Source organism: Monoraphidium neglectum, assembly GCF_000611645.1.
Source record: "Monoraphidium neglectum strain SAG 48.87 unplaced genomic scaffold scaffold00073, whole genome shotgun sequence".
NCBI classification, from domain to species: domain Eukaryota; kingdom Viridiplantae; phylum Chlorophyta; class Chlorophyceae; order Sphaeropleales; family Selenastraceae; genus Monoraphidium; species Monoraphidium neglectum.
This window is the reverse complement of record NW_014013555.1, coordinates 1-19,482: the sequence shown is the minus strand read 5'-3', so window position 1 is coordinate 19,482 and position 19,482 is coordinate 1. Positions and strand designations below refer to the sequence as shown.

General features: G+C 61.1%; 5 protein-coding genes across 5 annotated transcripts; 4 read left to right on the top strand and 1 right to left on the bottom strand.

Moving 5' to 3' along the window:
• Positions 1-320: 320 nt before the first annotated feature.
• Positions 321-4,892, top strand: MNEG_0828 (hypothetical protein; the record flags this gene model as incomplete). Its single annotated transcript, XM_014050689.1, has 13 exons — positions 321-560; positions 835-978; positions 1,183-1,305; positions 1,488-1,612; positions 1,809-1,859; positions 2,057-2,210; positions 2,771-2,923; positions 3,120-3,223; positions 3,504-3,582; positions 3,759-3,793; positions 4,009-4,101; positions 4,340-4,441; positions 4,784-4,892. 13 exons carry the CDS (start codon positions 321-323, stop codon positions 4,890-4,892), a joined length of 1,512 nt encoding a protein of 503 aa, XP_013906143.1.
• Positions 4,893-5,634: 742 nt separating this feature from the next.
• Positions 5,635-6,790, top strand: MNEG_0827 (hypothetical protein; the record flags this gene model as incomplete). Its single annotated transcript, XM_014050688.1, has 4 exons — positions 5,635-5,699; positions 5,856-5,926; positions 6,199-6,265; positions 6,487-6,790. The coding sequence occupies 4 exons, from the start codon at positions 5,635-5,637 to the stop codon at positions 6,788-6,790; spliced, it is 507 nt and encodes a 168-aa protein (XP_013906142.1).
• A 2,146-nt stretch (positions 6,791-8,936) lies between these two features.
• Positions 8,937-10,568, top strand: MNEG_0826 (Cystinosin; the record flags this gene model as incomplete). Its single annotated transcript, XM_014050687.1, has 6 exons — positions 8,937-8,995; positions 9,187-9,478; positions 9,630-9,651; positions 9,838-9,941; positions 10,122-10,207; positions 10,376-10,568. The coding sequence occupies 6 exons, from the start codon at positions 8,937-8,939 to the stop codon at positions 10,566-10,568; spliced, it is 756 nt and encodes a 251-aa protein (XP_013906141.1).
• Positions 10,569-13,031: 2,463 nt separating this feature from the next.
• Positions 13,032-15,417, bottom strand: MNEG_0825 (hypothetical protein; the record flags this gene model as incomplete). The annotated part of the gene is made up of 6 exons (XM_014050686.1): positions 13,032-13,104; positions 13,416-13,789; positions 13,983-14,192; positions 14,447-14,980; positions 15,176-15,268; positions 15,397-15,417. 6 exons carry the CDS (start codon positions 15,415-15,417, stop codon positions 13,032-13,034), a joined length of 1,305 nt encoding a protein of 434 aa, XP_013906140.1.
• A 297-nt stretch (positions 15,418-15,714) lies between these two features.
• On the top strand, positions 15,715-19,407 carry MNEG_0824 (Protein strawberry notch; the record flags this gene model as incomplete). The annotated part of the gene is made up of 12 exons (XM_014050685.1): positions 15,715-15,960; positions 16,364-16,504; positions 16,654-16,764; positions 16,911-17,008; positions 17,258-17,330; positions 17,457-17,527; positions 17,698-17,970; positions 18,114-18,183; positions 18,416-18,510; positions 18,708-18,781; positions 18,978-19,110; positions 19,377-19,407. 12 exons carry the CDS (start codon positions 15,715-15,717, stop codon positions 19,405-19,407), a joined length of 1,416 nt encoding a protein of 471 aa, XP_013906139.1.
• Between the last annotated feature and the right edge of the window lie 75 nt (positions 19,408-19,482).

Genomic DNA, 19,482 nt, shown 5'->3' with positions numbered 1-19,482 from the left:
TGTCTCTGCATGACACGGCGTTCATGGTATACGGTAAACAGCCTGTCGCAAGTCGGTTCGAAGCTGCTGCATGTGCTGACCTGGCCGCCTCCCCAGCGCCACACCGGTACCGGTACCGAGCCATGTTTGTTAAACATCTGACATTGGGCCGCCGAAATCATTGCCAGACACCGGTTGCTGCGGCTGATCACGTGTGCAGATCTGACTCTTATCGACTCCTTGGACGTCAGAGGCGCCTGTAGATTCTATCATAAAGAGCAGACATGCGATCAGCTCTTGGACATCCCATGACCCGGTGCAGAGCACCACGCCCGCTCAAAATGGGCGCACAATGCGCGGCCGTGGTGCAACGCCGCCGGCTCCAACCCTTTCACGCCGCGGCCCGCGACGACAGCGGTGCAGCCCGCGCGCCGCCTCCCCGCACCACTGAGGGCGCGCTGGCCGCTACCACGGGGGATCCTCAGCTGCCACTGGTGACACAGCTGGAGGGGGGCGACAAGGCCGACACGTTTGTGACGTCTGCGGGGGTGGTGCAGGACGTGGAGGAGGAGGATGCACGGGTGCGGGGAGCGGGAGGGAGGCAAGGTGGGGCTAAGGAGGGTAGGTGATGACCGTGTTGCGCGGGCGGCAGCGAACGCCCAGGACATGTACAGGCCGCTGCCGACGGCAGCAGGTGTGGGTTGCATTCTGTGCTCGGAGCTTCGCGACGCACTGCTTGTGCTTGTGGGCAATCTTCACCCCCCCCCCTAATTCTAGCCCCTTGTTGTGTCCCTGCCGACCAGGCCACCGTCCAAGCCGCCCCCTCCCCCCCTTTCTCATCACAACGCCGTCCAGTTTGACTACCTGGGTGAAACCACTGAGGGCAACCTGCACTTTGTGCAACGCCTAAAGCGCGCCGGAGTGGTCAACCTGTTTGGGCTGGAGTCACTCGAGGGTATCGTCACGACGGACCTGGAGTCACTGCAGGGCGCAGTCCAGGTCAGCAGGGTCGGGTCAGAGACAGGAGGGAACGGGGGCGCCTGCGGGGCCTTGCAGATGCACCGGCGACGAGCATGACTGCCAGAGGCCCCGGCCGTGCTGTGCCGGGGTGAACCATTTTGCACCGCATTGCACAGCGCTTGTTCGGCATGCCCCTCCTCAACGCCACACCTGGACGCCCTCAACTCCATATGCACGTCACAGGAGGTGTTGGACTGCCTGGATGTTCCCCCGGACTACAGCACCAGCCGGCCAGACCGTGCTATCTACTGCAGTCGCACTCTCAACCTGCGGTCTATCAAGTGCATTGGCTTTGACCTCGACTATGTAAGGAGTTGCGGGGTCAGTGGGTACGGGTGCGTGAAGCGGCACATGGGAGGTGTGAGGACGAGAGCGAGCAGGAGCAAGCTTGATTCTGTGGCCAATTTCGCAGTAGTCATGCTGCCACCTGGACCCCCCCTTAAGCCTCACACCCAACCCCTCGGGTGCTCTTCACCCACCGCCGCCAGACGCTGATCCACTACGATGTCGATGCGTGGGAGGGCCGTGCCTATGAGTACGGCGTGGAGGCTCTTAGGCAGCTGGGGGTTCCGGTGGAGGGGCTGCGCTTCGACAGCAGCCTCGTCATACGCGGGTGGGGATGGAGGGGACGGTTTGAGGGGTCACGAGGGCAAAGGTACCGGGGCCTGTTTGATAAATTGCAGCTGCTGCACCCTCAAGGTGAGCGTGGCCTTTAGGAAACCAACAAGCGTTGCTCGAAACATGACAGAACTTTGTTGGCCACCTGAATCTCCACAAATATCGCGCACCGTATACACATGCATCCACAGCCTAATCATGGACAAGGAGCTGGGCAACCTTATTAAGGTCGACAGGTTTGGGTGAGCATGGGGGGGACGGGTGAGAGACACGCATGCAGGGCCCAGTGCAGCTCCCAAGGTGATTTGGGTCTGCTCGGATCCAGCGCCGGTGCCACCCCAGCGATCACCCCATTTTTCCGAAAGCTCATCGTCATCCTCATGTTGCTTTCAGTGCCTAATGCGCCAAACCCAGCCCCACCACACATCCTATGAATCAGGCTCGTGAAGCGTGCTATGCATGGTACGCACATGATGGGCTGGCAGGACATCCGCGAGGCGTACGGCCGTGAGGTGGTCAACCTGCGCAATGAGGGCCGCTGGGTGTTCCTCAACACACTCTTCTCAATCAGCGAAGCCGTGCTCTTCTGCCAGGTTATTTGTGTGTGTGTGTGTGTGTGTTTGTGTGTGTGTGTGTGTGTGTGTGTGTGTGTGGTGCAAGCGCGCGTGCGTGTGTATGTGTGTGTGTGTGTGTGTGAGTGCGCGCGCGCACTCTTGCACGCATGTGAAAGCGTTTATGCGTGTGTCTTTGCGTGTTTTGTATGTTGGTGTGTGGAACTGTGAATATGCACATTTGCCAAAAATAGGCAGCGTGCGTGTGTGTGTGTGTGTGTGTGTGTGTGTGTGTGTGTGTGTGTGTGCGCGCGCACGCGCGCACACACACACGTGCACATGTGCGCACACCCGCGTGTGCGCATGCGTGTCTGTGTCGCGTTAAAAGCGGGGGCGACATCATGGGTGCACGCGGCACCCATGGGCATGCACCTCGTTGGCAAAACCAGCCAGCAGTAGCAAGCACCCGTGTCAACACGCTCACCAGACTGCTGCAGTCTGGTGAGCGTGTTGCACAAAGCGTTTCACGCTACTTCACACACGAATGCATCAACTCACACACCCGCCTTCTTGCTCACCTCCTACCCATCCCCCAAACTCAGCTTGTTGATCGTCTTGACCAAGGTGCCTTCAGCTTTGGTGCTGGTGGTGGCCCTGGTGGCAGCCAGCTGACGTACCAGGGGCTGTACCGCATGGTGGCCAAGGCGCTGTACCGCACACATGTCGAGGGCAAGCTCAAGGGAGAGATCATCAAGGTGGGGGTCTGACTGACCGGGGGTGACGGGGGGCGACGAGGGGACCTGGCAGTGCAGCCCTCTGGCACACACTTGAGTTTGAGAATGAGAGAGTGGAAATCTTTGCAAAGCTTCAGCTTTGTGCTGGGCTTCACTCTGCCACCCCCCTCCCGGCCCCCTCTCTGCCCCCGACTGCACCCCTGCAATCTCCTTGAAGGATCCATCCCGCTTTGTCGAGCTTGATCCCGACATGGCACGCACCCTGCTGGACCAGAGGGACAGTGGCAAGATGATGCTGCTCATCACCAACAGCGACTACCAGTAAAGGGGGGATGCCGAAAAGGATGTAGGCAGGGGGGTGAAGGATTGCTGAGGATGGACATTGGAGCAAGCTGTCGATCTTGCAAATCACACACACAGCGCCACAACGGCAGGGAACCAACACATTGCATGCCCCTCAGCAACTCCATGCGCAAACCGCGATGGCCTTGCTCGACCGCTACACACACACACACACACACACACACACACACACACATACACACACACATCCCCCTCCCTCTCAACCGTGCCCCCCCCCACGCACCCATCCTCCCCCCAGGTACACGTCCACGCTTATGGCCTACGCTTACGACAGGTTCCTGCCAGACGGCATGACGTGGCGCGACCTCTTCGACATGGTGGGCCTGACGGTTGTGAGGCTGACTCCAGAATGGGCCCAGGCCTTCTCTTGCTGGTCGCTTTCCCAGCGTGGCGGCTTAGGAACGCGCGTGGACCCCAAGCTTGCGCCCCCACCACCCCTGGCCACGTGCCCTAAACCTCATCCTGGGCATCACATTTGGTTACACCGACGCAGGTGATCGTGATGGCGCGCAAGCCAGACTTCTTCAGGTGGGTCGACAGTCAGCCTGCAGAGCAGCGTGCATACAAGAACATGCAGAAGCCCCCCACCAGCATGCAAAAGCGCTGGCCGGAGGCCAAATCAACACTTGCATGTGTATGCTGCTGTTAGGTGGCATATCATCGTGTAACAGCACGATGACCACCAACCTGCTTTGTGCGCTCCTCCACACCCACCCCCGCCCCCGCCCATGAAAAACCCTCAGCTACAACATGTCGCTGTACGAAGTGGTCACTGAGGACGGCCTCATGCGGCCGGTGCTGGCAGCAAAACGAGGAGGCCTCTACTGTGGCGGCAGGTGGGGCAGGGAATTGATGATACTTGCAAGGTGTGGCTGCTGAGGTCAGTTGCGGGGCCTGCATGGGCGCAGCAGTCACCCCCTCAGCAGCGACAGTGCGGTGCAGTCCAGGGCATTGTACACTGCTTGCAGTAGATCGCAGCTCACCCCAATCGGTTCCGTCACCTGACGGCATCCCGTGCTGTACTTGGCAATTGCAAAGGAACAACCAGCCCCTCCCCAACCCTACCCCACACAGCGCGCGTATGGTTGAGAAGGCCCTGGGTGTTGAGGGTGATGACATCCTGTACGTTGGGGACCACATCTACACAGACGCAGCACTGGCCAAGATCAACTTCAGGTGGGGCTGAGGAAGGCAAGCTCGCCTCTGCAAGGTGGCATGTGGGCTGCCCAACTGGCGGCCTGCGGGCTCACTGGTTGAGTGGTTTCGCTCTCATCCAGCCTTGCTGTTGGGGTGAAATATTGCTGCTGCTGTGTGTGCACTCCTGGATGAGAGCAACGTTTTCAATTCACGCGGGCGTAACAGCCTGCGTAGTCTCTCTCTCTCTCTCTCTCTCTCTCTCTCTCTCTCTCTCTCTCTCTCTCTCTCGCTGGACCCTGTCTGCACAGCAAGGTAGCTCTCAACCCTTCATACCCAGGCGAGCCCTCCCCCCCCCCACCTGCTCCACCCGTTGCTCCACAGGTGGCGCACGGCCCTGATCCTGCGTGAGCTGGAGGAAGAGGTGGACGCTCTGGCCAGGGGCAGGCCACACCGCGCCAAGCTCAAGGAGCTCATGGCCAAGAAGGTTTGAACGGGGATTGAGGGGGTGGCTGCGGTATTGCTGTCGGCCTGTCATTCCTGGGTCACAACCACCAACCGTTCTTTGTCATGACATATGAGCTTTTGGCCACACTGAGCGGGCTGCATAGCGTGTCAGCAAACCCAACATCTTTCCAAGCATGGAACCTCTCACAGGAAGCGGTGGGATCGCTGTTTGACCACATGCGCCTGGCACGCCAGCGATTTGTCACGGGCCGCCGACCTGGCATGGGCGGTTCAGGCGCCGCCTGCGACGCCGAGAGCCCGCAGCAGTGCAGGTCCTCCTCATCCCTTGCCTCGTCTGCCTCTGCATCCCCGGGGCCTGTGGCGTCCCTGCTGGGCTGTGGTGCTGATGGCCTCCACGAGGACAGCTTCCGGGATGAAGACGCCGTCAATGAGACACTGGCCCAGGTAGGGGGGGTGTGGAGGGGTGTGGTGGGCGGAGGGGCGGTGAGAATACCAAGTGTAATCTTGGGAGGTCAGTTTCATGTCAGTCCACCCTGCGCACAAGCAGGCTGGATTGTGTCCTTCCCGCCATGACACGTGTAATGGATGTCATCATGCTGCTGCTGCTGCTATAGCTGCACAAAATTACGAATTGCGAGCGCTCAAGCACGTGCGTTCGCGTGCGTGCGCCACGCGCGCATTCTCTCTCTCTCACACACACACACACACACACCACGCGCACATGCGCATGTCACATTTCTCCCAACCATCCGAAGCTTCTTTTTGTTATGGAGAGACTTGACGACAGGATAGGCCCCATGCTGGAGCAGGACGGCAGCCACTTTAGTAAACGGTGGGGCAGGGAATAGGGGTTGTACAACGAGCAAGTTGGCGGCAGGGCGTGCCACCAGAATTTCAAAAGCCCCTGCCGCCTTGCAATGTGCTGCACCCCTGGTTGCGGCTGCCCCGCCTGCAAGCATATCCTCTCACAACTGGTGGCCCGTCACAGGTGGGGCTTCCTGTCTCGGGCTGGACTCAACGACAAGAGCCAGCTGTGCCGCCAGATTGAGAAGTATGCCGGTGAGCAGGACACAGCAAATCCAGGGCAGGTATCCCTCGGTGCCTCAACTGCACAGCCAGCAAGGGTGCCGCTGCGGCAGATCATGCGGGCCTCACGTTGCTGCCAGTTGACACAAAAGTCTCCAGGACAATCTGGATTTAGCAGCGCTTGCACCGCTCAGGACAGCGGCAGATTGCAGCTCAATGTGCATGGGTGCGCGTGTCATGCTGTCGCTCAATCCCATGAATCTTGCGCACGTGCCCACTGACCCACCTACCTCCCGCGTTCCCAGACGTCTACACCAGCCGCGTCTCCAACTTCATGCGCTACACACCCTACGCGTACTTCAGGCGGGCGGGGTGGGGGCAGGGTGCTTGCGTCAAGGGGCTCAGAAAGGAGCCTTTGTAAATGCAGGCAGGCATAGCAAACGGCAGCATCTCTAACTTATCAGCAACCTGCCCGCCCCATCCCACCAGCTGGCCGAGTCATTCAGCAAAGGTCCAGATGCCCAGCCTATTTGCCATCTTTGGCATGCATGCACTACCTGCAAAGGCCCCCTTATTCCTCACCCCTTGTGCAGGTCCCCCAGCCAGAGCTTGGCGCACGACCGTGGCCTCACCTCGTACTACGAAAGGGTACTCCGGGGCAGGGAGGATGACGAGGATGAGGCAGCAAACATAGGGGCTGCCAGAGGACGGCCAGGCAGCGGCGGCGCTGCGGCGCATGGGTCGGCCAACGGGGGCCATGCAGGAGTTAGCCCCGCCGCCAGCGGGAGCTGGAGTGCTGCTCTCTCTGAGGACCAGATCAGCGACGGCGGCGAGGCAGGGACCAACAGCAGCAGCGGGAGCCAGGAGCACCCCGGCGAGCAGCCGGTGACGCGTTGACCGTGCAGTCGGGTTTTGAGTGCTTGTTGATGCAGCTGCAGCTGGATGCGGGGACCACCATCCTGTGAGAAACACGGCCTGCACAAGGCCTGATTGCCTGCGTGACTTAACATGCCACCTTGCCTGCGAGACAGCCGCAGATGTGGCATGGCTTTGTATCTCCTGTCAGTGGTGGGTAGGTAGGAGGGCCGTGTAGGGATGGCACTGATTTTCATGCTGCACTCACGCTTCCGAGGACAATTGGGCTGCAATCGCTGATGATGCGGACGTTCAGGCTCGAATCATCTGCAGTTGAGAAGTTGGCATTTTTGAGGCCGCACCACCCTAAGCCCATAGGGTTGGATAGGCCACTCCGGCTGGTAAATACCTGCCAGGCTGTGCTTTAGCCTGACATTCATCGTCTGATACATTGCGACCCTGGAATGGATCCGTTGTTGCGCTATGCACAATTTGTACGATTGTAATGCTCCACACGGGCAGCAACGTCCCACTTGTTGTGATATGTCATGTCATACAGATGCCAATGTTGTTATGTGGCGCTGAGGTGAGGTGATGCCACGGTGAAGTCTGCAGTGGTTGGCACACGCATGCGGCTAGGCGGGGATGATGTAAGCTCAAGTCAACCCGAAAAAGGGCCTTGGTCCTGCAGGAACAGAGTGAAGCCATGCAGCAGGTAGCCCCTTCCCGGTCTAGAACTGCTGCTTTTCTCCCCTACATGTTGTTCTAGCAGATCAAGAATCTTTCTCACTATTGCTGCACCCTCCATTTGTCCCTCTGACAATTCAACACACGAGCAAAGATGTCATCGAATTACCGGTAGTCCAACAAGTCGCATGCGTGCACTGAGGAGCACGCCGTTACCCTGTGGTGTCTGGAGGATCCCCCAAACAAGGACCTTTATATAATCTTCAGCTCCTGTAGCATCTATATCTTTCCGTCCCACTCAAGCGGGGCTATTTGTCGAGTAGGTCGTCGAATGGTCCAGCGCCCCGCCAAGGATCTGTGTGCTTCGCAGCGACAGGGCCAACGCGCTTGGCTGCAGGAGAGTGCAGAGTTTCTAAAACCATTTTGTTAATCAAGGGTATAAGCGGCGCCAGAACCTTGATGCCGGAAAGTGAGATGTTCAGATGTGGTCGTGTCCCCCACGTTTTTTTGTCATCCCGAGACCACCCCTCCCCAGAAGAACCTGTCCGTTCATGCGGCACCAATTCAGAGATCCATTAGTCTTCGACATCTTTTCCGCGCCCTCCCGCAGCTCCTGGCCCACAACAGCCATCATCAGCGCTCCCGGTTGTGAAAAAGTGTGCAGCGACGCCCAGCCCAGGCGCACCTTGGCACCCCACCATGTCAAATCAGCTCTCCAGAACGTCTTTGGGCGAACCCCGTGGCGCTGCGGCGCTGCCCTCATGTCGGCGCTGCAGCGCCCATGGCTCACATGGGCGCTTCGCAAGCTGGCAGCCAGCCCGAACCTTGCCAGGATGGGCTGGTAGCAGGGCAGGCTACAACAGCAGCAGTCTCGCTTATGTACACCCCTCCCAAAGCAGTACGCGCGGCAGTTGTGTCCGCTTGGCTGCACTCAACAACGGCGCCAGTAGCAGGAGCCACAGTAGCAGCAGCAAAGCCAGCAGCAGCTGTGGCAGCAGCAGCGCAAGTAACGCCGCCGCCGGTCCCCCCAGTGATGAAGCGACAGCAATCGCCACGCTGGCGGCATCGCTAGCCCTAGGTGCTCTCCTGGGGGGTGCGGGTGTTGGCCTGGACGAGGCCCTGCCGCCCTCCGTGCAACGAGTCAGCTCCTTCCTGGGATGGTCCTACTTCACTGCGTGGAGCCTCTCTTTTGCGCCACAAGTGAGGTTCAACCATGCGTGCGGGCACGGCAGGGTTTGCTCCAATATGCACTGCATTAGTACCAACCCCTGCAGTAGTGACGGGTTGTTTGTGTGCGTCAGGGGTTTGCTGCATCACGCGCTGCAACAGTTCGGAACCCCTGACGCACACAAACAACCCCTTGCGAGCGCATGCATGCTCATTCACCGTGTCACCCACTTCACTTGTTCATCCAATTCCACCTTCTTTTGATGCAAACCCCCGCCAGTTGATTGACAACCAGCGTACACATGATGTCAGCGGCCTGTCGCCCGACTACGTGATGTTCTCACTCGTGGGCTACCTCTGCTACGCCTCATACACGGGGGCCCTCTACTTCAGGTGGGGGGGGGGATGGCTGGGGTCAGCGGAGGAGGGTCTGGCTCTGCCGGATGTGGCGTAGGCGCGGCGATCACGCGGGCCTCTAGCTTGGTAGTTGGAGGAATAGGTCCCACTGGCCTGCGCTGACAAGCCCATCCAGCTCTTATTTGGGCCGGGCCCCTGCACCGCCCTCCCCACCTCGCACACCGCAGCGACGACGTGCGCGCGTCCTACGCAGCGCTACACGGCGGCGCCATGCCTGACATCAGCGCCGCCGACTTCTCGTTTGCAGCGCTGGCAGTGGTGGCCACGCTGGGCGTTGCGGTTCAGCACTCCCTGTGGCGGCGCCCCGGCGACAAGGTCCTCAGCCCCTTTGCTGTGTCTGTGGGCGGCGTGGTGGTGCTGTCAATTGCGGGCTGTGCAGCGCACATCCATGCAACCTGCGAGGGAGTGCCGGACTGCGCATCCTGGCTGCCCATGCTGGTCTTGCTGGGCGGGTTCAAGGTGCGCGGGACGATGTGCGGCGTTCGACAGCCTGCTTGCAGTCTTGCAGGCGCGACTGTGCCGCGTGCGTCGCATTCGCAGCGTGTGTCAATGGCCCCCATCCGACCTGACTCGCCCCTCATTGTGGGTTCTGTCGACCGCCCCTAACCAGGTGCTCATGACTGTCATCAAGTGTGAGTCATCACCACCGCTAGCTGCGCCGCATCTTCGTCCTGATGAGCAGACGCTGCCACACACAGCCGCCTTGCACGCGCCCACACGAGCAGCCAGTCAGCCCTGCATGATCCCTTCCCCGCACGGTCCAGCTCAACGCCACCCACCTCCAGCCCCACCCCCGCCCCCACCGCTTGTCGCCACAGACACGCCCCAGGTGCTGCACAACCACCAGCGCGGCTCCACGGAAGGCTGGAGCACCCCCGCAGTCATGCTGGACGTAGCAGGGGGCGTGCTGTCGTTCTCGCAGGTGGGGTCGCAGCTGTGCCTGCGAGCGCCTTCAGCGCGCTCATGTGCGCCATGTGATACCAGAAACTATTCCACTGCAGCTGCCGCACTGCCGCTTTTAGTGCGTGCAGGGCTGAGCCTGCCAGCGCACATGCGGTCGATGCAAGCCGGCTGCTCACAACGCCGGCCCCTCCCCCTGCAGGTGATGCTTGACGCTCTGGCGCGTCATGACCTGTCAGTCATCACGGGGAACCCTGCGAAGCTCTGGGTCGCTGGCCTCAGCATCGGGTGAGCATTTGCGCGCCAACGCCAGCCGCACAATACTGACGCGCGCCCCTCCAGACTGTGCCTTGGGACGACCGTGCTACGATAATGCCGATGGCATCTATTCCGTTCCCAATTGGGAGGGCTTGGCTCATGACACCCTGCCCTGTTGACCCCACCGAACATAAACAGGTACGATGCAATCTTCCTGGCGCAGCATTTCATGTACAAGAAAACACCGGCCGCAGCGCAGGCTGGCGTTATTGTGGGCGCCCTTGCACAGCCGCAGCCGGCCACAGCTGGCGCGCGTGAGCAGCCCGTGCTGGCGTTCGCAGCCATCGACCGTCGCCAAGGGGGTCGCGGCGGTCTGAAGCAGCGCCTGTGATCCGCCTGTGGTGCGGTTGCCTCAACGCTGCACAAGCGACACCTCACCACCGCGGCAGAGGCCGTGCGCCTTTTGAGGGGCTTGTCTCGAGGCCAACTGTACTTGTATAATTCCCTGAAAGCCGAGCCGCACACGCCGAATTCCTCGCATACCTGTGCTGTTGACGAAATTGAGTTTGCTCTGCACATTCCTGGGAGGCGTCGTGCAGCCCGCAGTCGACCCATGCGCTGCCGCCTGGCAGACCGACATGATGTACCAATCGTCCCGGCCCACACACAGCCACTCCACCTCCCCGCAACAAAGGATGTGCATGCGGCACCAGCTCAACAAGAGTTGGCGCTTGCGCTCACAATGCGTCGCGCAATGCACGCAGCTGTCACTTTCCAGTGGTCCGGGTGGTCCGGGCCTTTTTGAAACGCAATTCTTGATCGCAGCATCGCAACGGCCCCGCTTCACCGTGCAGCGGGCGCCCATCGCGCGCCTGTACCAACGCTCCAATTTGTATACGGCACATGTCTCACGTCTTGCCTTTCTTTCTGTGCTGGCACACCCTCTCGTCAGGAGGGCGCCAGGCAGCCCGACACTGCCCTGCCACACGCGCGTGCTGCGGCAGGTCTGTCCTGGCGCCAACCCTGCATTGGAGGTCTGGGCAGCCGAACCCAAACCCAGCCTGCAGGTGCATTCTGGTTTGTACCATCATGTTCTGTATGCTTGGCAAGCATCTATTTTTTCCGGACTAGGGGCCCTAGCACTAGTTGCCGCGGTTGCTGTGCATGATGAGCGCGGCACGTTGAGCGGTGTCCTCAAGCACCAGCAGCCAGCAGCCTCAAGCAAACGCAGCACTCGCACGCTGTTGCTGTGTCGTGCGCCCTGCTTCACTGCTCGTGGACCTTGTGCATTCTGCAAACCCAAGCAGCAGGTTGGCTTATGTGTCGCTGCTGTTCTGGTCTCGTGCCGGCTGGTTGCGAGACAGCTATGCGACCTGCAGGCCTTGGTAACACCTGACCCACCTGCGTCTGATATGCGATTTACAGGCAGCCCCTATCGCAGCCGTTCCGGTTGGTACATGACGGTTTCACCCTTAAAATCTGGTCGCAAGTGCTGCCCACTAAATGGTTACGGGGGAGTTCTCACAGTCTCTGAGCGTGCTTGCATTAATCCAAGCGGGCAAGGCTGTGGTTTATTTGGGTGGGGCACCAAAACCACCCAAAATAGGTAGGGCGTGGCTGTGTTTGCACGTGGGCATATCTGGGAGCACGACCAGTCATCCGTCAATGGTGCAGGCAGCTGTGTTGGCGCTTGCTGTGCCCTCACACAAGCAGTGGCAGTCCCAAGCGCAACGACAAAGGCATCTGCATGCAGGCCCACTCCGAACAAAGAAGCCGCACCAGCAACACAGCTGGTGTGATGCGGCCAGAGCATGGCGTGTTGGTCGCCTGGCATCAGCCAACGAGCCAGGCTGGGTATACGTATAGACCACAAACAAATGCATGCTAGTGCGGCACAGCAGGGGCAACTAACAGAGCAGTTACACAACATGCACAACACGCACCGGCTGTCATGTGCATGTTTCACTACCTCCCCGGCAAACATAGGTAGCTCACTGTTCCAGCTGATATCACACTGACACCCCAGAGTTTGCACAGCAGTGTGTCAATGGGCGTTTAGGCAGTACCAAGTGGGGTGAAGTCTAGGGCTTCCAGCCAGCTGCAAGCACGTAGTGCACACCAAGCACATTCAGCAGCGCCACAGGCCTAAATGCTGCCGCAGCCCTGCGTACTGTTGCACTATGCTATTTGAGGGTGCCCTCTACAGTACTTCAGCTGCCTCACACTGATGCCTGATGGCACGGCACTGGCTGTGCAAGTGCAAGTTCAGGACTGCAGAGTGTGTCCACACCCCTGGCTCCACACACGTCCTGCACACAGCCTGCAGAATAGCCACGTCACACTGGCTACACATGCGGCGAAAGCAGCAGCAGCAGCAGCAGCAGCAGCAGCAGCAGCAGCAGCAGCAGCAGCAGCAGCAGCAGCAGCAGCAGCAGCAGCAGCAGCAGCAGCAGCAGCAGCAGCAGCAGCAGCAGCCCAGGTTTGAGCGTTTGCAGCCTGTTTGGGGTACACTGCCAGGCTTCTCCTGGTCGCAACCCTGAAGCAATCCCGGTTGCAGCAACAATCAACCCTTTCTAGCCACGAGTGGTCCCGCCCCTGCACTTTGATGCAAATCACTCGTCTTATAGCTTGCCTCCACCAAGCACTTCTGCCATTACGGATTGAGCTGCTGTCCTTTCATTGTGCGTACCTGGGCCGACCTGACGAAGTGGCCTGTATGGTACTCCAAACTGCCTGTTCTCAGAACAGGGACTGCCAACGGCCTTGAAATCATCCCAGCAAATCTTCCAGCATTACATCAGCGTTGGTCAATGCCGTAACGCTTCCACAGCATGGGCAGCAAGCACGTGACACATCATTTCTTGGGCTGACCGTACGACACGCGTATGCCGCGGCCCCTCATCACATGACCGTCCAGCTGGATGGCCCTGCGGACACATATTGCGGGGCAAGAGAGAATTGTCAGGCGCCAGCTGGCAGAGGGCGAGAGCAGTGCGTAGGGTGTGCGTGCCTGTGTGCTGGACTGTCGCCACCGTATTGCCATCACAACTGCTGCCGTTCATCGTCCCACCGTATCATTGTAGCCAGTAGCAACCCGTGGAGACCTTGAGGAATTTGACAATTGCATGCAGGACTGGGCCCCAACACGTACACACAGCCCACACCCCCTCCACACACACACGCGTGCACGCACACACACACACACACACACACACACACACACACACTCATAACTCACTTGTCCAGGCCAGCCTCATCCTCAAAGTGCACGTGAGCGTAGCCCTTGGATCGCCCTGTATTTTGGTCCGTGTGCAACCGCACCAGCTTGACGCCGCACTCCTCAAACACGGCCCGCAGCTCGTCTGGCGTCACCTCAAACGCCACGTTGCCGACATACGCCACGTTGTACCCCGGAGTCTTGGCCGCCCGGCCGCTGCTGCCCGTGGGCCCGCCACGATTGGTGCTGGCAGCGCTGCCCTTTGGAGGGTCTGCCGCATGGTCCAGCTGCGGCGCCGCTGCATCAGAATGGGTCGCAGGGGCCGTCGTCGTTGCGTAGGCTGCCGCGCTGCTGTTGCGTCGGGCTCCTCCTGCGGCCGCCTTGCACTTATCGACCTGCGGCCCATTGGTGGGTTGGGGTTGAGAGGATGAGGCACCAGGATTGTTGAGGCGCATGCTGCCCAGGCACAGCACATGACACCATCAGGGCTCGCGCAGGCGCCCTCAATCACAGACCACCCTTAGTACAGGCGCATCCGTGCAAGGTGCAGTATCAGATAGGCCCCCTCCCTCCTCTCATGCCGCCCACCTTGAGGGTCTGCCCGTCCAGCTGCTCCCCGTCGCAGGCCAGCGCCGCGTCGTAGCCCGCCTGCTCCTTGAAGGTGATGAACGCGATGCCCCTGAAGCGGCCGCTGTCGGGGAACGTCAGCATGTCCAGGGCCTCGATCTCGCCGCACCACGACCAGTACTCCTCCACCTGCTCCCGGCTGTAACTGTAGGGCATGCCGCCAACAAACACCTGGCGTGCGAGGGGTGTGTGCGGGTTTCGGGAAGGGACGGGGGTTCATGGAGGGTGCGGTAGCGTAGTCTGCAAGGAACCACTCGGTACGCTGAGCCGGTCGCCCTGCAGCCACCCGTGCTGCATGCATGCGGGGAACCTGTCATTGCACGTTGTGAAGGCAGCCCCAGGCTTTTCAACAAAGACCGACCTGAACTGAGCTTCGTACGCCCAATTTTTCTCTACCCACCCACCCCCCACCCCCCACCCCTCACCCTGCGCGGGATGTGGCCGTCCTTGTCGGCCGAGTCGATAGCGTGCAGCCGCGCCAGCTTCGCCTCGGTGTCGGCCTCAACCTGCGCCACCACCTCCGCGTCAAAGGAGAACGCAAACCCGCCGCCCGGCCGAGCAGTGGATCCCTCAAAGCCAAGCACGCTGCGAATCTGCTGCGCCTGGTCGGCGTTGCCCGCCTTGGACTGCTGCTGCTGCTGCTGCTGCTGCTGCTGCTGCTGCTGTTGCTCACCGTTTATGCCTGCACTGTCGGCCTGCTTCTGCTGCGTTTGCTTCTTCTCTTGCTTCTCCTTGTTGCTGCTGGGCTGTTGCTTTGGCTGCTCCTGCTGCTTGCCCTTTTCACCCTTTTGCGTATTGCCTGGCACGTCCTCATCAGAATGTGACTCTGATTCTGAACCTGAGGCCTGCTGCTGCTGCTGCTGCTTCTGCTGCTTCTGCTCGTGTCGACTTTTTTTCTTCCCGCGCGCATCGACGCCAGCCGCCGCGCTGCCGTCGGCATCCTGCCGACGCTTGCCATTCTGTAGGCGAGCGACATGCGAGAGCGGCGGGTCCTTGCTGAAGTTTTGTCGCAGGAAGGCTGCGGCAACACAGGGTGCAGCTCTTGCTCTGCTCAATGACTTGAACAGTCAACCTTGCCCCGGCGTTCTGGGCACCGACTGCAGCGAGTGCTGCGAGTGCTGTGCCACCGGTCACTCAGCCACACCACACCACACCTGCAGGACCTCCTCTATGCTGGTGTAGCGGCTGTAGAGGATAGGCACGCCTTGCTCATCCACCTCGGGCACGCGGCGGCCGACCCACAGACCCTGCCATGAAGCGCGCGGGTGCGTCAGAAGGCGGCGGCCAGCCGGCGCAAGCTGAGTGGCGTAGGGGCAGTTGGCAGCGTAGGGCAGCTATCGCCCAGCCGTAACATAACACTAAGTGTTGCACAAACCTGCTTCTTGCCGCGCTGCATAATCTCCTCTGATGACGGACGGCCGATGGTGCAGCTTGCCGCGGTATGATACAAGGCATCCCTTTGCTGTGCAGACTATCGTGGCGATTCCCCTCTCGGGATACCGTAGCTTGCTAGCGCACGTGCCGCCCGCCCTTCCCAACACTACAAAAATACAAACGCCCAACAACGGCCCGTGGTGCATATGTGTACGTTCCTTTGCGCGTTGTGCAAATTGCACGCCTGATCTAGCTTATTTACCGCGAGGTTCAAGCGCGCTTGCATGATCTCGTGGTGCTTTTTTCGCACTCCGCCCGGATGGACCCGCAGGCTCTGCGGGAACAGCAGGCTTTGATTACACAGCGACAAGGCCAGCAGTATGCGGCACAGTTGCTGCAGCAGCTGCAACGGCAGCAGGCGCTGGCGCTGGCGCAGCAACAGAGGGCGGGGGGAGCGGCAGCTGCGCTGGGCGCCCATGCTTCAGCCAGACTCATGCCGGGGCTGGCCGTCCCTGCTGCTCCTGCAGAAGACCAGGATGTAGCCCCTGACGAGGAGCTGGTCGAGGTGGGCACCCCATCATGGGTGGAGCGGGCCGTTGTTTTTTTACGTGATCTCACGGAAGCATCAGGGGACGCCAAAACGCACATGTGCCGCGGGTACGAGCAGCAAGAGGCAGGATATCTGGAAAAGCATCAGTCAACCGCTTGCGCAGAAGGCGGTTGGCAGATGATGTTGCCCATGAAGGGGAGTGCAAGCCTGTCGCCTCGTGACTAGGTTTGCTGCGAGCCTTCCTGGCAGGGAGATTGAGCCCGAGTCACAGGTGCACTTGGCGCAGTGCTGTCAGCTGCAAGCTTCTTGACAGGCCCGTGGAATGGCGCACCTTGCACGATCCACTCCGCCGTCCTCATCCCTTGCCCACCGGTTGCGATGCCGCGGACCAACGCCCACCCCATCGCCCCCTGCCCAGGCGGAGGAGGACGAGGAGATCTACGAGGCCTACCTGCCCGCGCGCCTCGCGGAGGGCACGCCTCACCCGGACGTCATCGTCGAGACGGCCAGCCTCGCCTCTGTCAAGCCGCCCGCGGTCACCTACCAGCACCACCTGCAGGTGCGGCCATGCACTCAGGGGCCGGTGCCCATGCGCTGCGCAGGCTGCGTGTACCATCATCAATCGCGCGCTGAGACCCGGGACAGCATGCCACCTCAGATTGCACTGCCTTACCACCGCCTCAACCGGACCCGCAATTTCACCGCCAGGACATTGTGGCTGCGGCGTCGATCTCCAACGCGCAGCTGGAGACAGTGGTTTATGCCAACCAGCGCTTTGCGCAGCGGCTGCCTGGAGGGGCACGCGCGGGGTTCTTCCTGGTGGGCCCCGGGGGGGGGGCACCGCTGTGGAGGGTTGGAGATGGGCTCTCACAGCTTTGGCGGCATACGGGCACCAGGGCGCACGCGCAGATGATCGAGCACCCACCCGACAGCACGGGCATGCCATCGGACGCCCAACAATGCAGGGTGACGGCGCGGGCGTGGGCAAGGGGCGGCAGATTGCGGCCCTGATTCGCGAGTTCTTTGAGACGGGTGGCAGCCGCGTGCTGTGGGTGTCGACCAGGTGCGGCCATAGCATGCAGGGTGTGTGTGTGTGTGGGGGGGTGTGACGAGTGGCGGAGGATTCGTAAGGGCCCGCCCATGGCCCTCACAGCTGCTGCCAAGGAGCGCTTGACAACCGGCTGCGTTGGGGTTTTTACACTATGACATAGCAAGCGGGCGAGACCCCTTAGGACTCCACCCCTCTGCTTCCAGCGCAATCCCCGCCCCACACAAACACACCACCCCATCACAACCGCCCCTGTCCTTACAGCACTGACCTGCGCTATGACGCGCGGCGTGACCTGGAGGATGTCGGGGCCCTGGGCGTGGAGGTGCAGCCCCCGGTGAGAGGCGGGGGCCAGACGCGCGCCCAAAGCGGGTTTAGTCATGGCCTGCAAGGGTGGCGTGGGCACGCCATCACACCCCAGTGGCGATGCGTCCCCACCCATCCTCCTGCCTGCTGCGAGCAGGAGAAGGAGGCTCTGCCGAAGGGCCAGCTGTCGGAGCACTACGAGGAGGGCGTGCTCTTCGTCACATACAGGTGCGGTGGGTTTGACGTGTTTGGAGGTGAACCAGCTTTATGTCAGGCAAGTGAGAAGGCTCTGGATACGGACTCACAACGGGAATCACACCTGGCGTTTGTCACGCTGTTGTTGGCTGACGGGGTACGCCCCGCTGCCCACCCTGCCGCACTTTGAAACACCCTTACAGCCTTGTGGCCAAGATCGGCGGCCAGGACGCCGGCAACCGCCGCGGCCTCCTCTCAGACGCGCTGCGCAGCGCCTGCAACGGCCAGCCGCCCCCGACTGCCGGTCGCGGGAGGGGGCGGGGCCGGGGCCGTGGGCGCGGGCGTGGGGCGGCGCAGTCAGCGGCGGATACGCAGACGGCAGCGGGCACTGCTGCGACTGTGCCTGCGCAGCCGCTCACTGCACTGGAGCAGACCGCCATGACTCTGGCCAATGCCGGGGTCAAGCAGGGCAGCAGGTGGGCCAACAGGGGCGAGCGAGGCCAGATGGGCGCTTCATCCTGCACTGGTGTGGTGCAGAGCGCTGCGCGTTGCGAGCCTCCCGGTGCAATGCGCCCATGATAGCTGCGATGTTGTGCGTCCTTGCACCCCATTTCTCTAGGCTGTGGCAAATTGCAGAGTGGCTGGCGGGAGAGGACGGCTCTGGGGAGTGCATGATCGTGTTTGACGAGGTGTGGAGAGGGGCATGGCAGCGGGTGGGGTTGCTTGTGAGGGGCAAGTGCAGGAGGTTCTGTACAGAAGGGCGAGTGGGTGCGGACAGCATGCGTTGCAGCAGTAACGCAATGGCATTCCATCAGTGGGTGTCTGTCTAATGCCTAGTGCCACAGCTGCAGCTCATCCGCAGCTTGGCTTCGATGCACGCTTGTACGACCGCATTATCCCGCCCCGCCCGCACGCCCCAAGGCTCACCGCGCCAAGAACCTCGTGGCGGATGAGAACAAGTCCACGCAGACCGGCCGCGCGGTGGCCGCCATCCAGAATGCACTGCCCAACGCGCGGTGAGGGAGTCCTCAGGGACGGGGCGGAGTAGGGACTCACAGCACAAGCCTGGTCTTTTGGTGAGGCAACACAGCTATGCATGCTGCCACGGGCCGCCGTCTGGGGACCACCAGGCTGCTTCCCCGCCGCCAGGCGCCCTGATGTGGCCGCTGAGGCCCTCTTGCGCTGCCCACAATCCCCTCGCAATGGACTCCAGGGTGCTCTACTCGTCCGCCACGGGGGCCAGTGAACCGCTGCACCTGGCATACATGACGCGGCTGCTGGCACCAGGTGATCAGTCTGGCGGCCGCGCCAACCCGCGAAGGGGCCGCGGCTTCTGCAAGTCGCCTGCAATGCTATTGACCCAGCGAGGGCGCTTATGCTCACCTCTTTGCTGCCGTGTCCCCAACGGCCGGCCACCTTGATACTGCAGCTCACTCCCCCACCAGCCGCAACCGCTGGCCCTTCACCCCCTTACTCCCCACAGGATTCCGCGACACCTTTGATCTGGTGTCAACCCTCAAGAAGGCGGGGCTAGGATCGCTGGAGCTCTTTTGCATGGGACTCAAGGTGGGGCGGAGGGCGCGGTGGGGCCACATGTTGAACAAGCTCGAGCAATTGTGCGTGCGAGGCGGCAGCCGGGCATGTGCTATGCGGTGCAGCAAGATGGTATAGCCCACAATAGCTGTAAAGATGCACAGTCTTGAGCACAGCACGGCTTCAGCAGCATCTCTGGTCAAACCTTCCTCAAGATCTGCACTATCTCGCAACCTCACGCCATGCCCATTTTATGGCCCCTATCTGCTCCAACTCTGCCCTGCCCCCAAGCCAACCAACCCCCCCATCGAAACACATGCACACACCCTGTCCAACGACCGGCCTGCAGGCCACGGGGTGCTACCTGGCGCGCACCCTGAGCTACAAGGGGGCGGACTTTCAGATGGAGAAGATCCACCTGGACCCGGGGTTCAGGTGGGGGAGCAGGAGGGGGA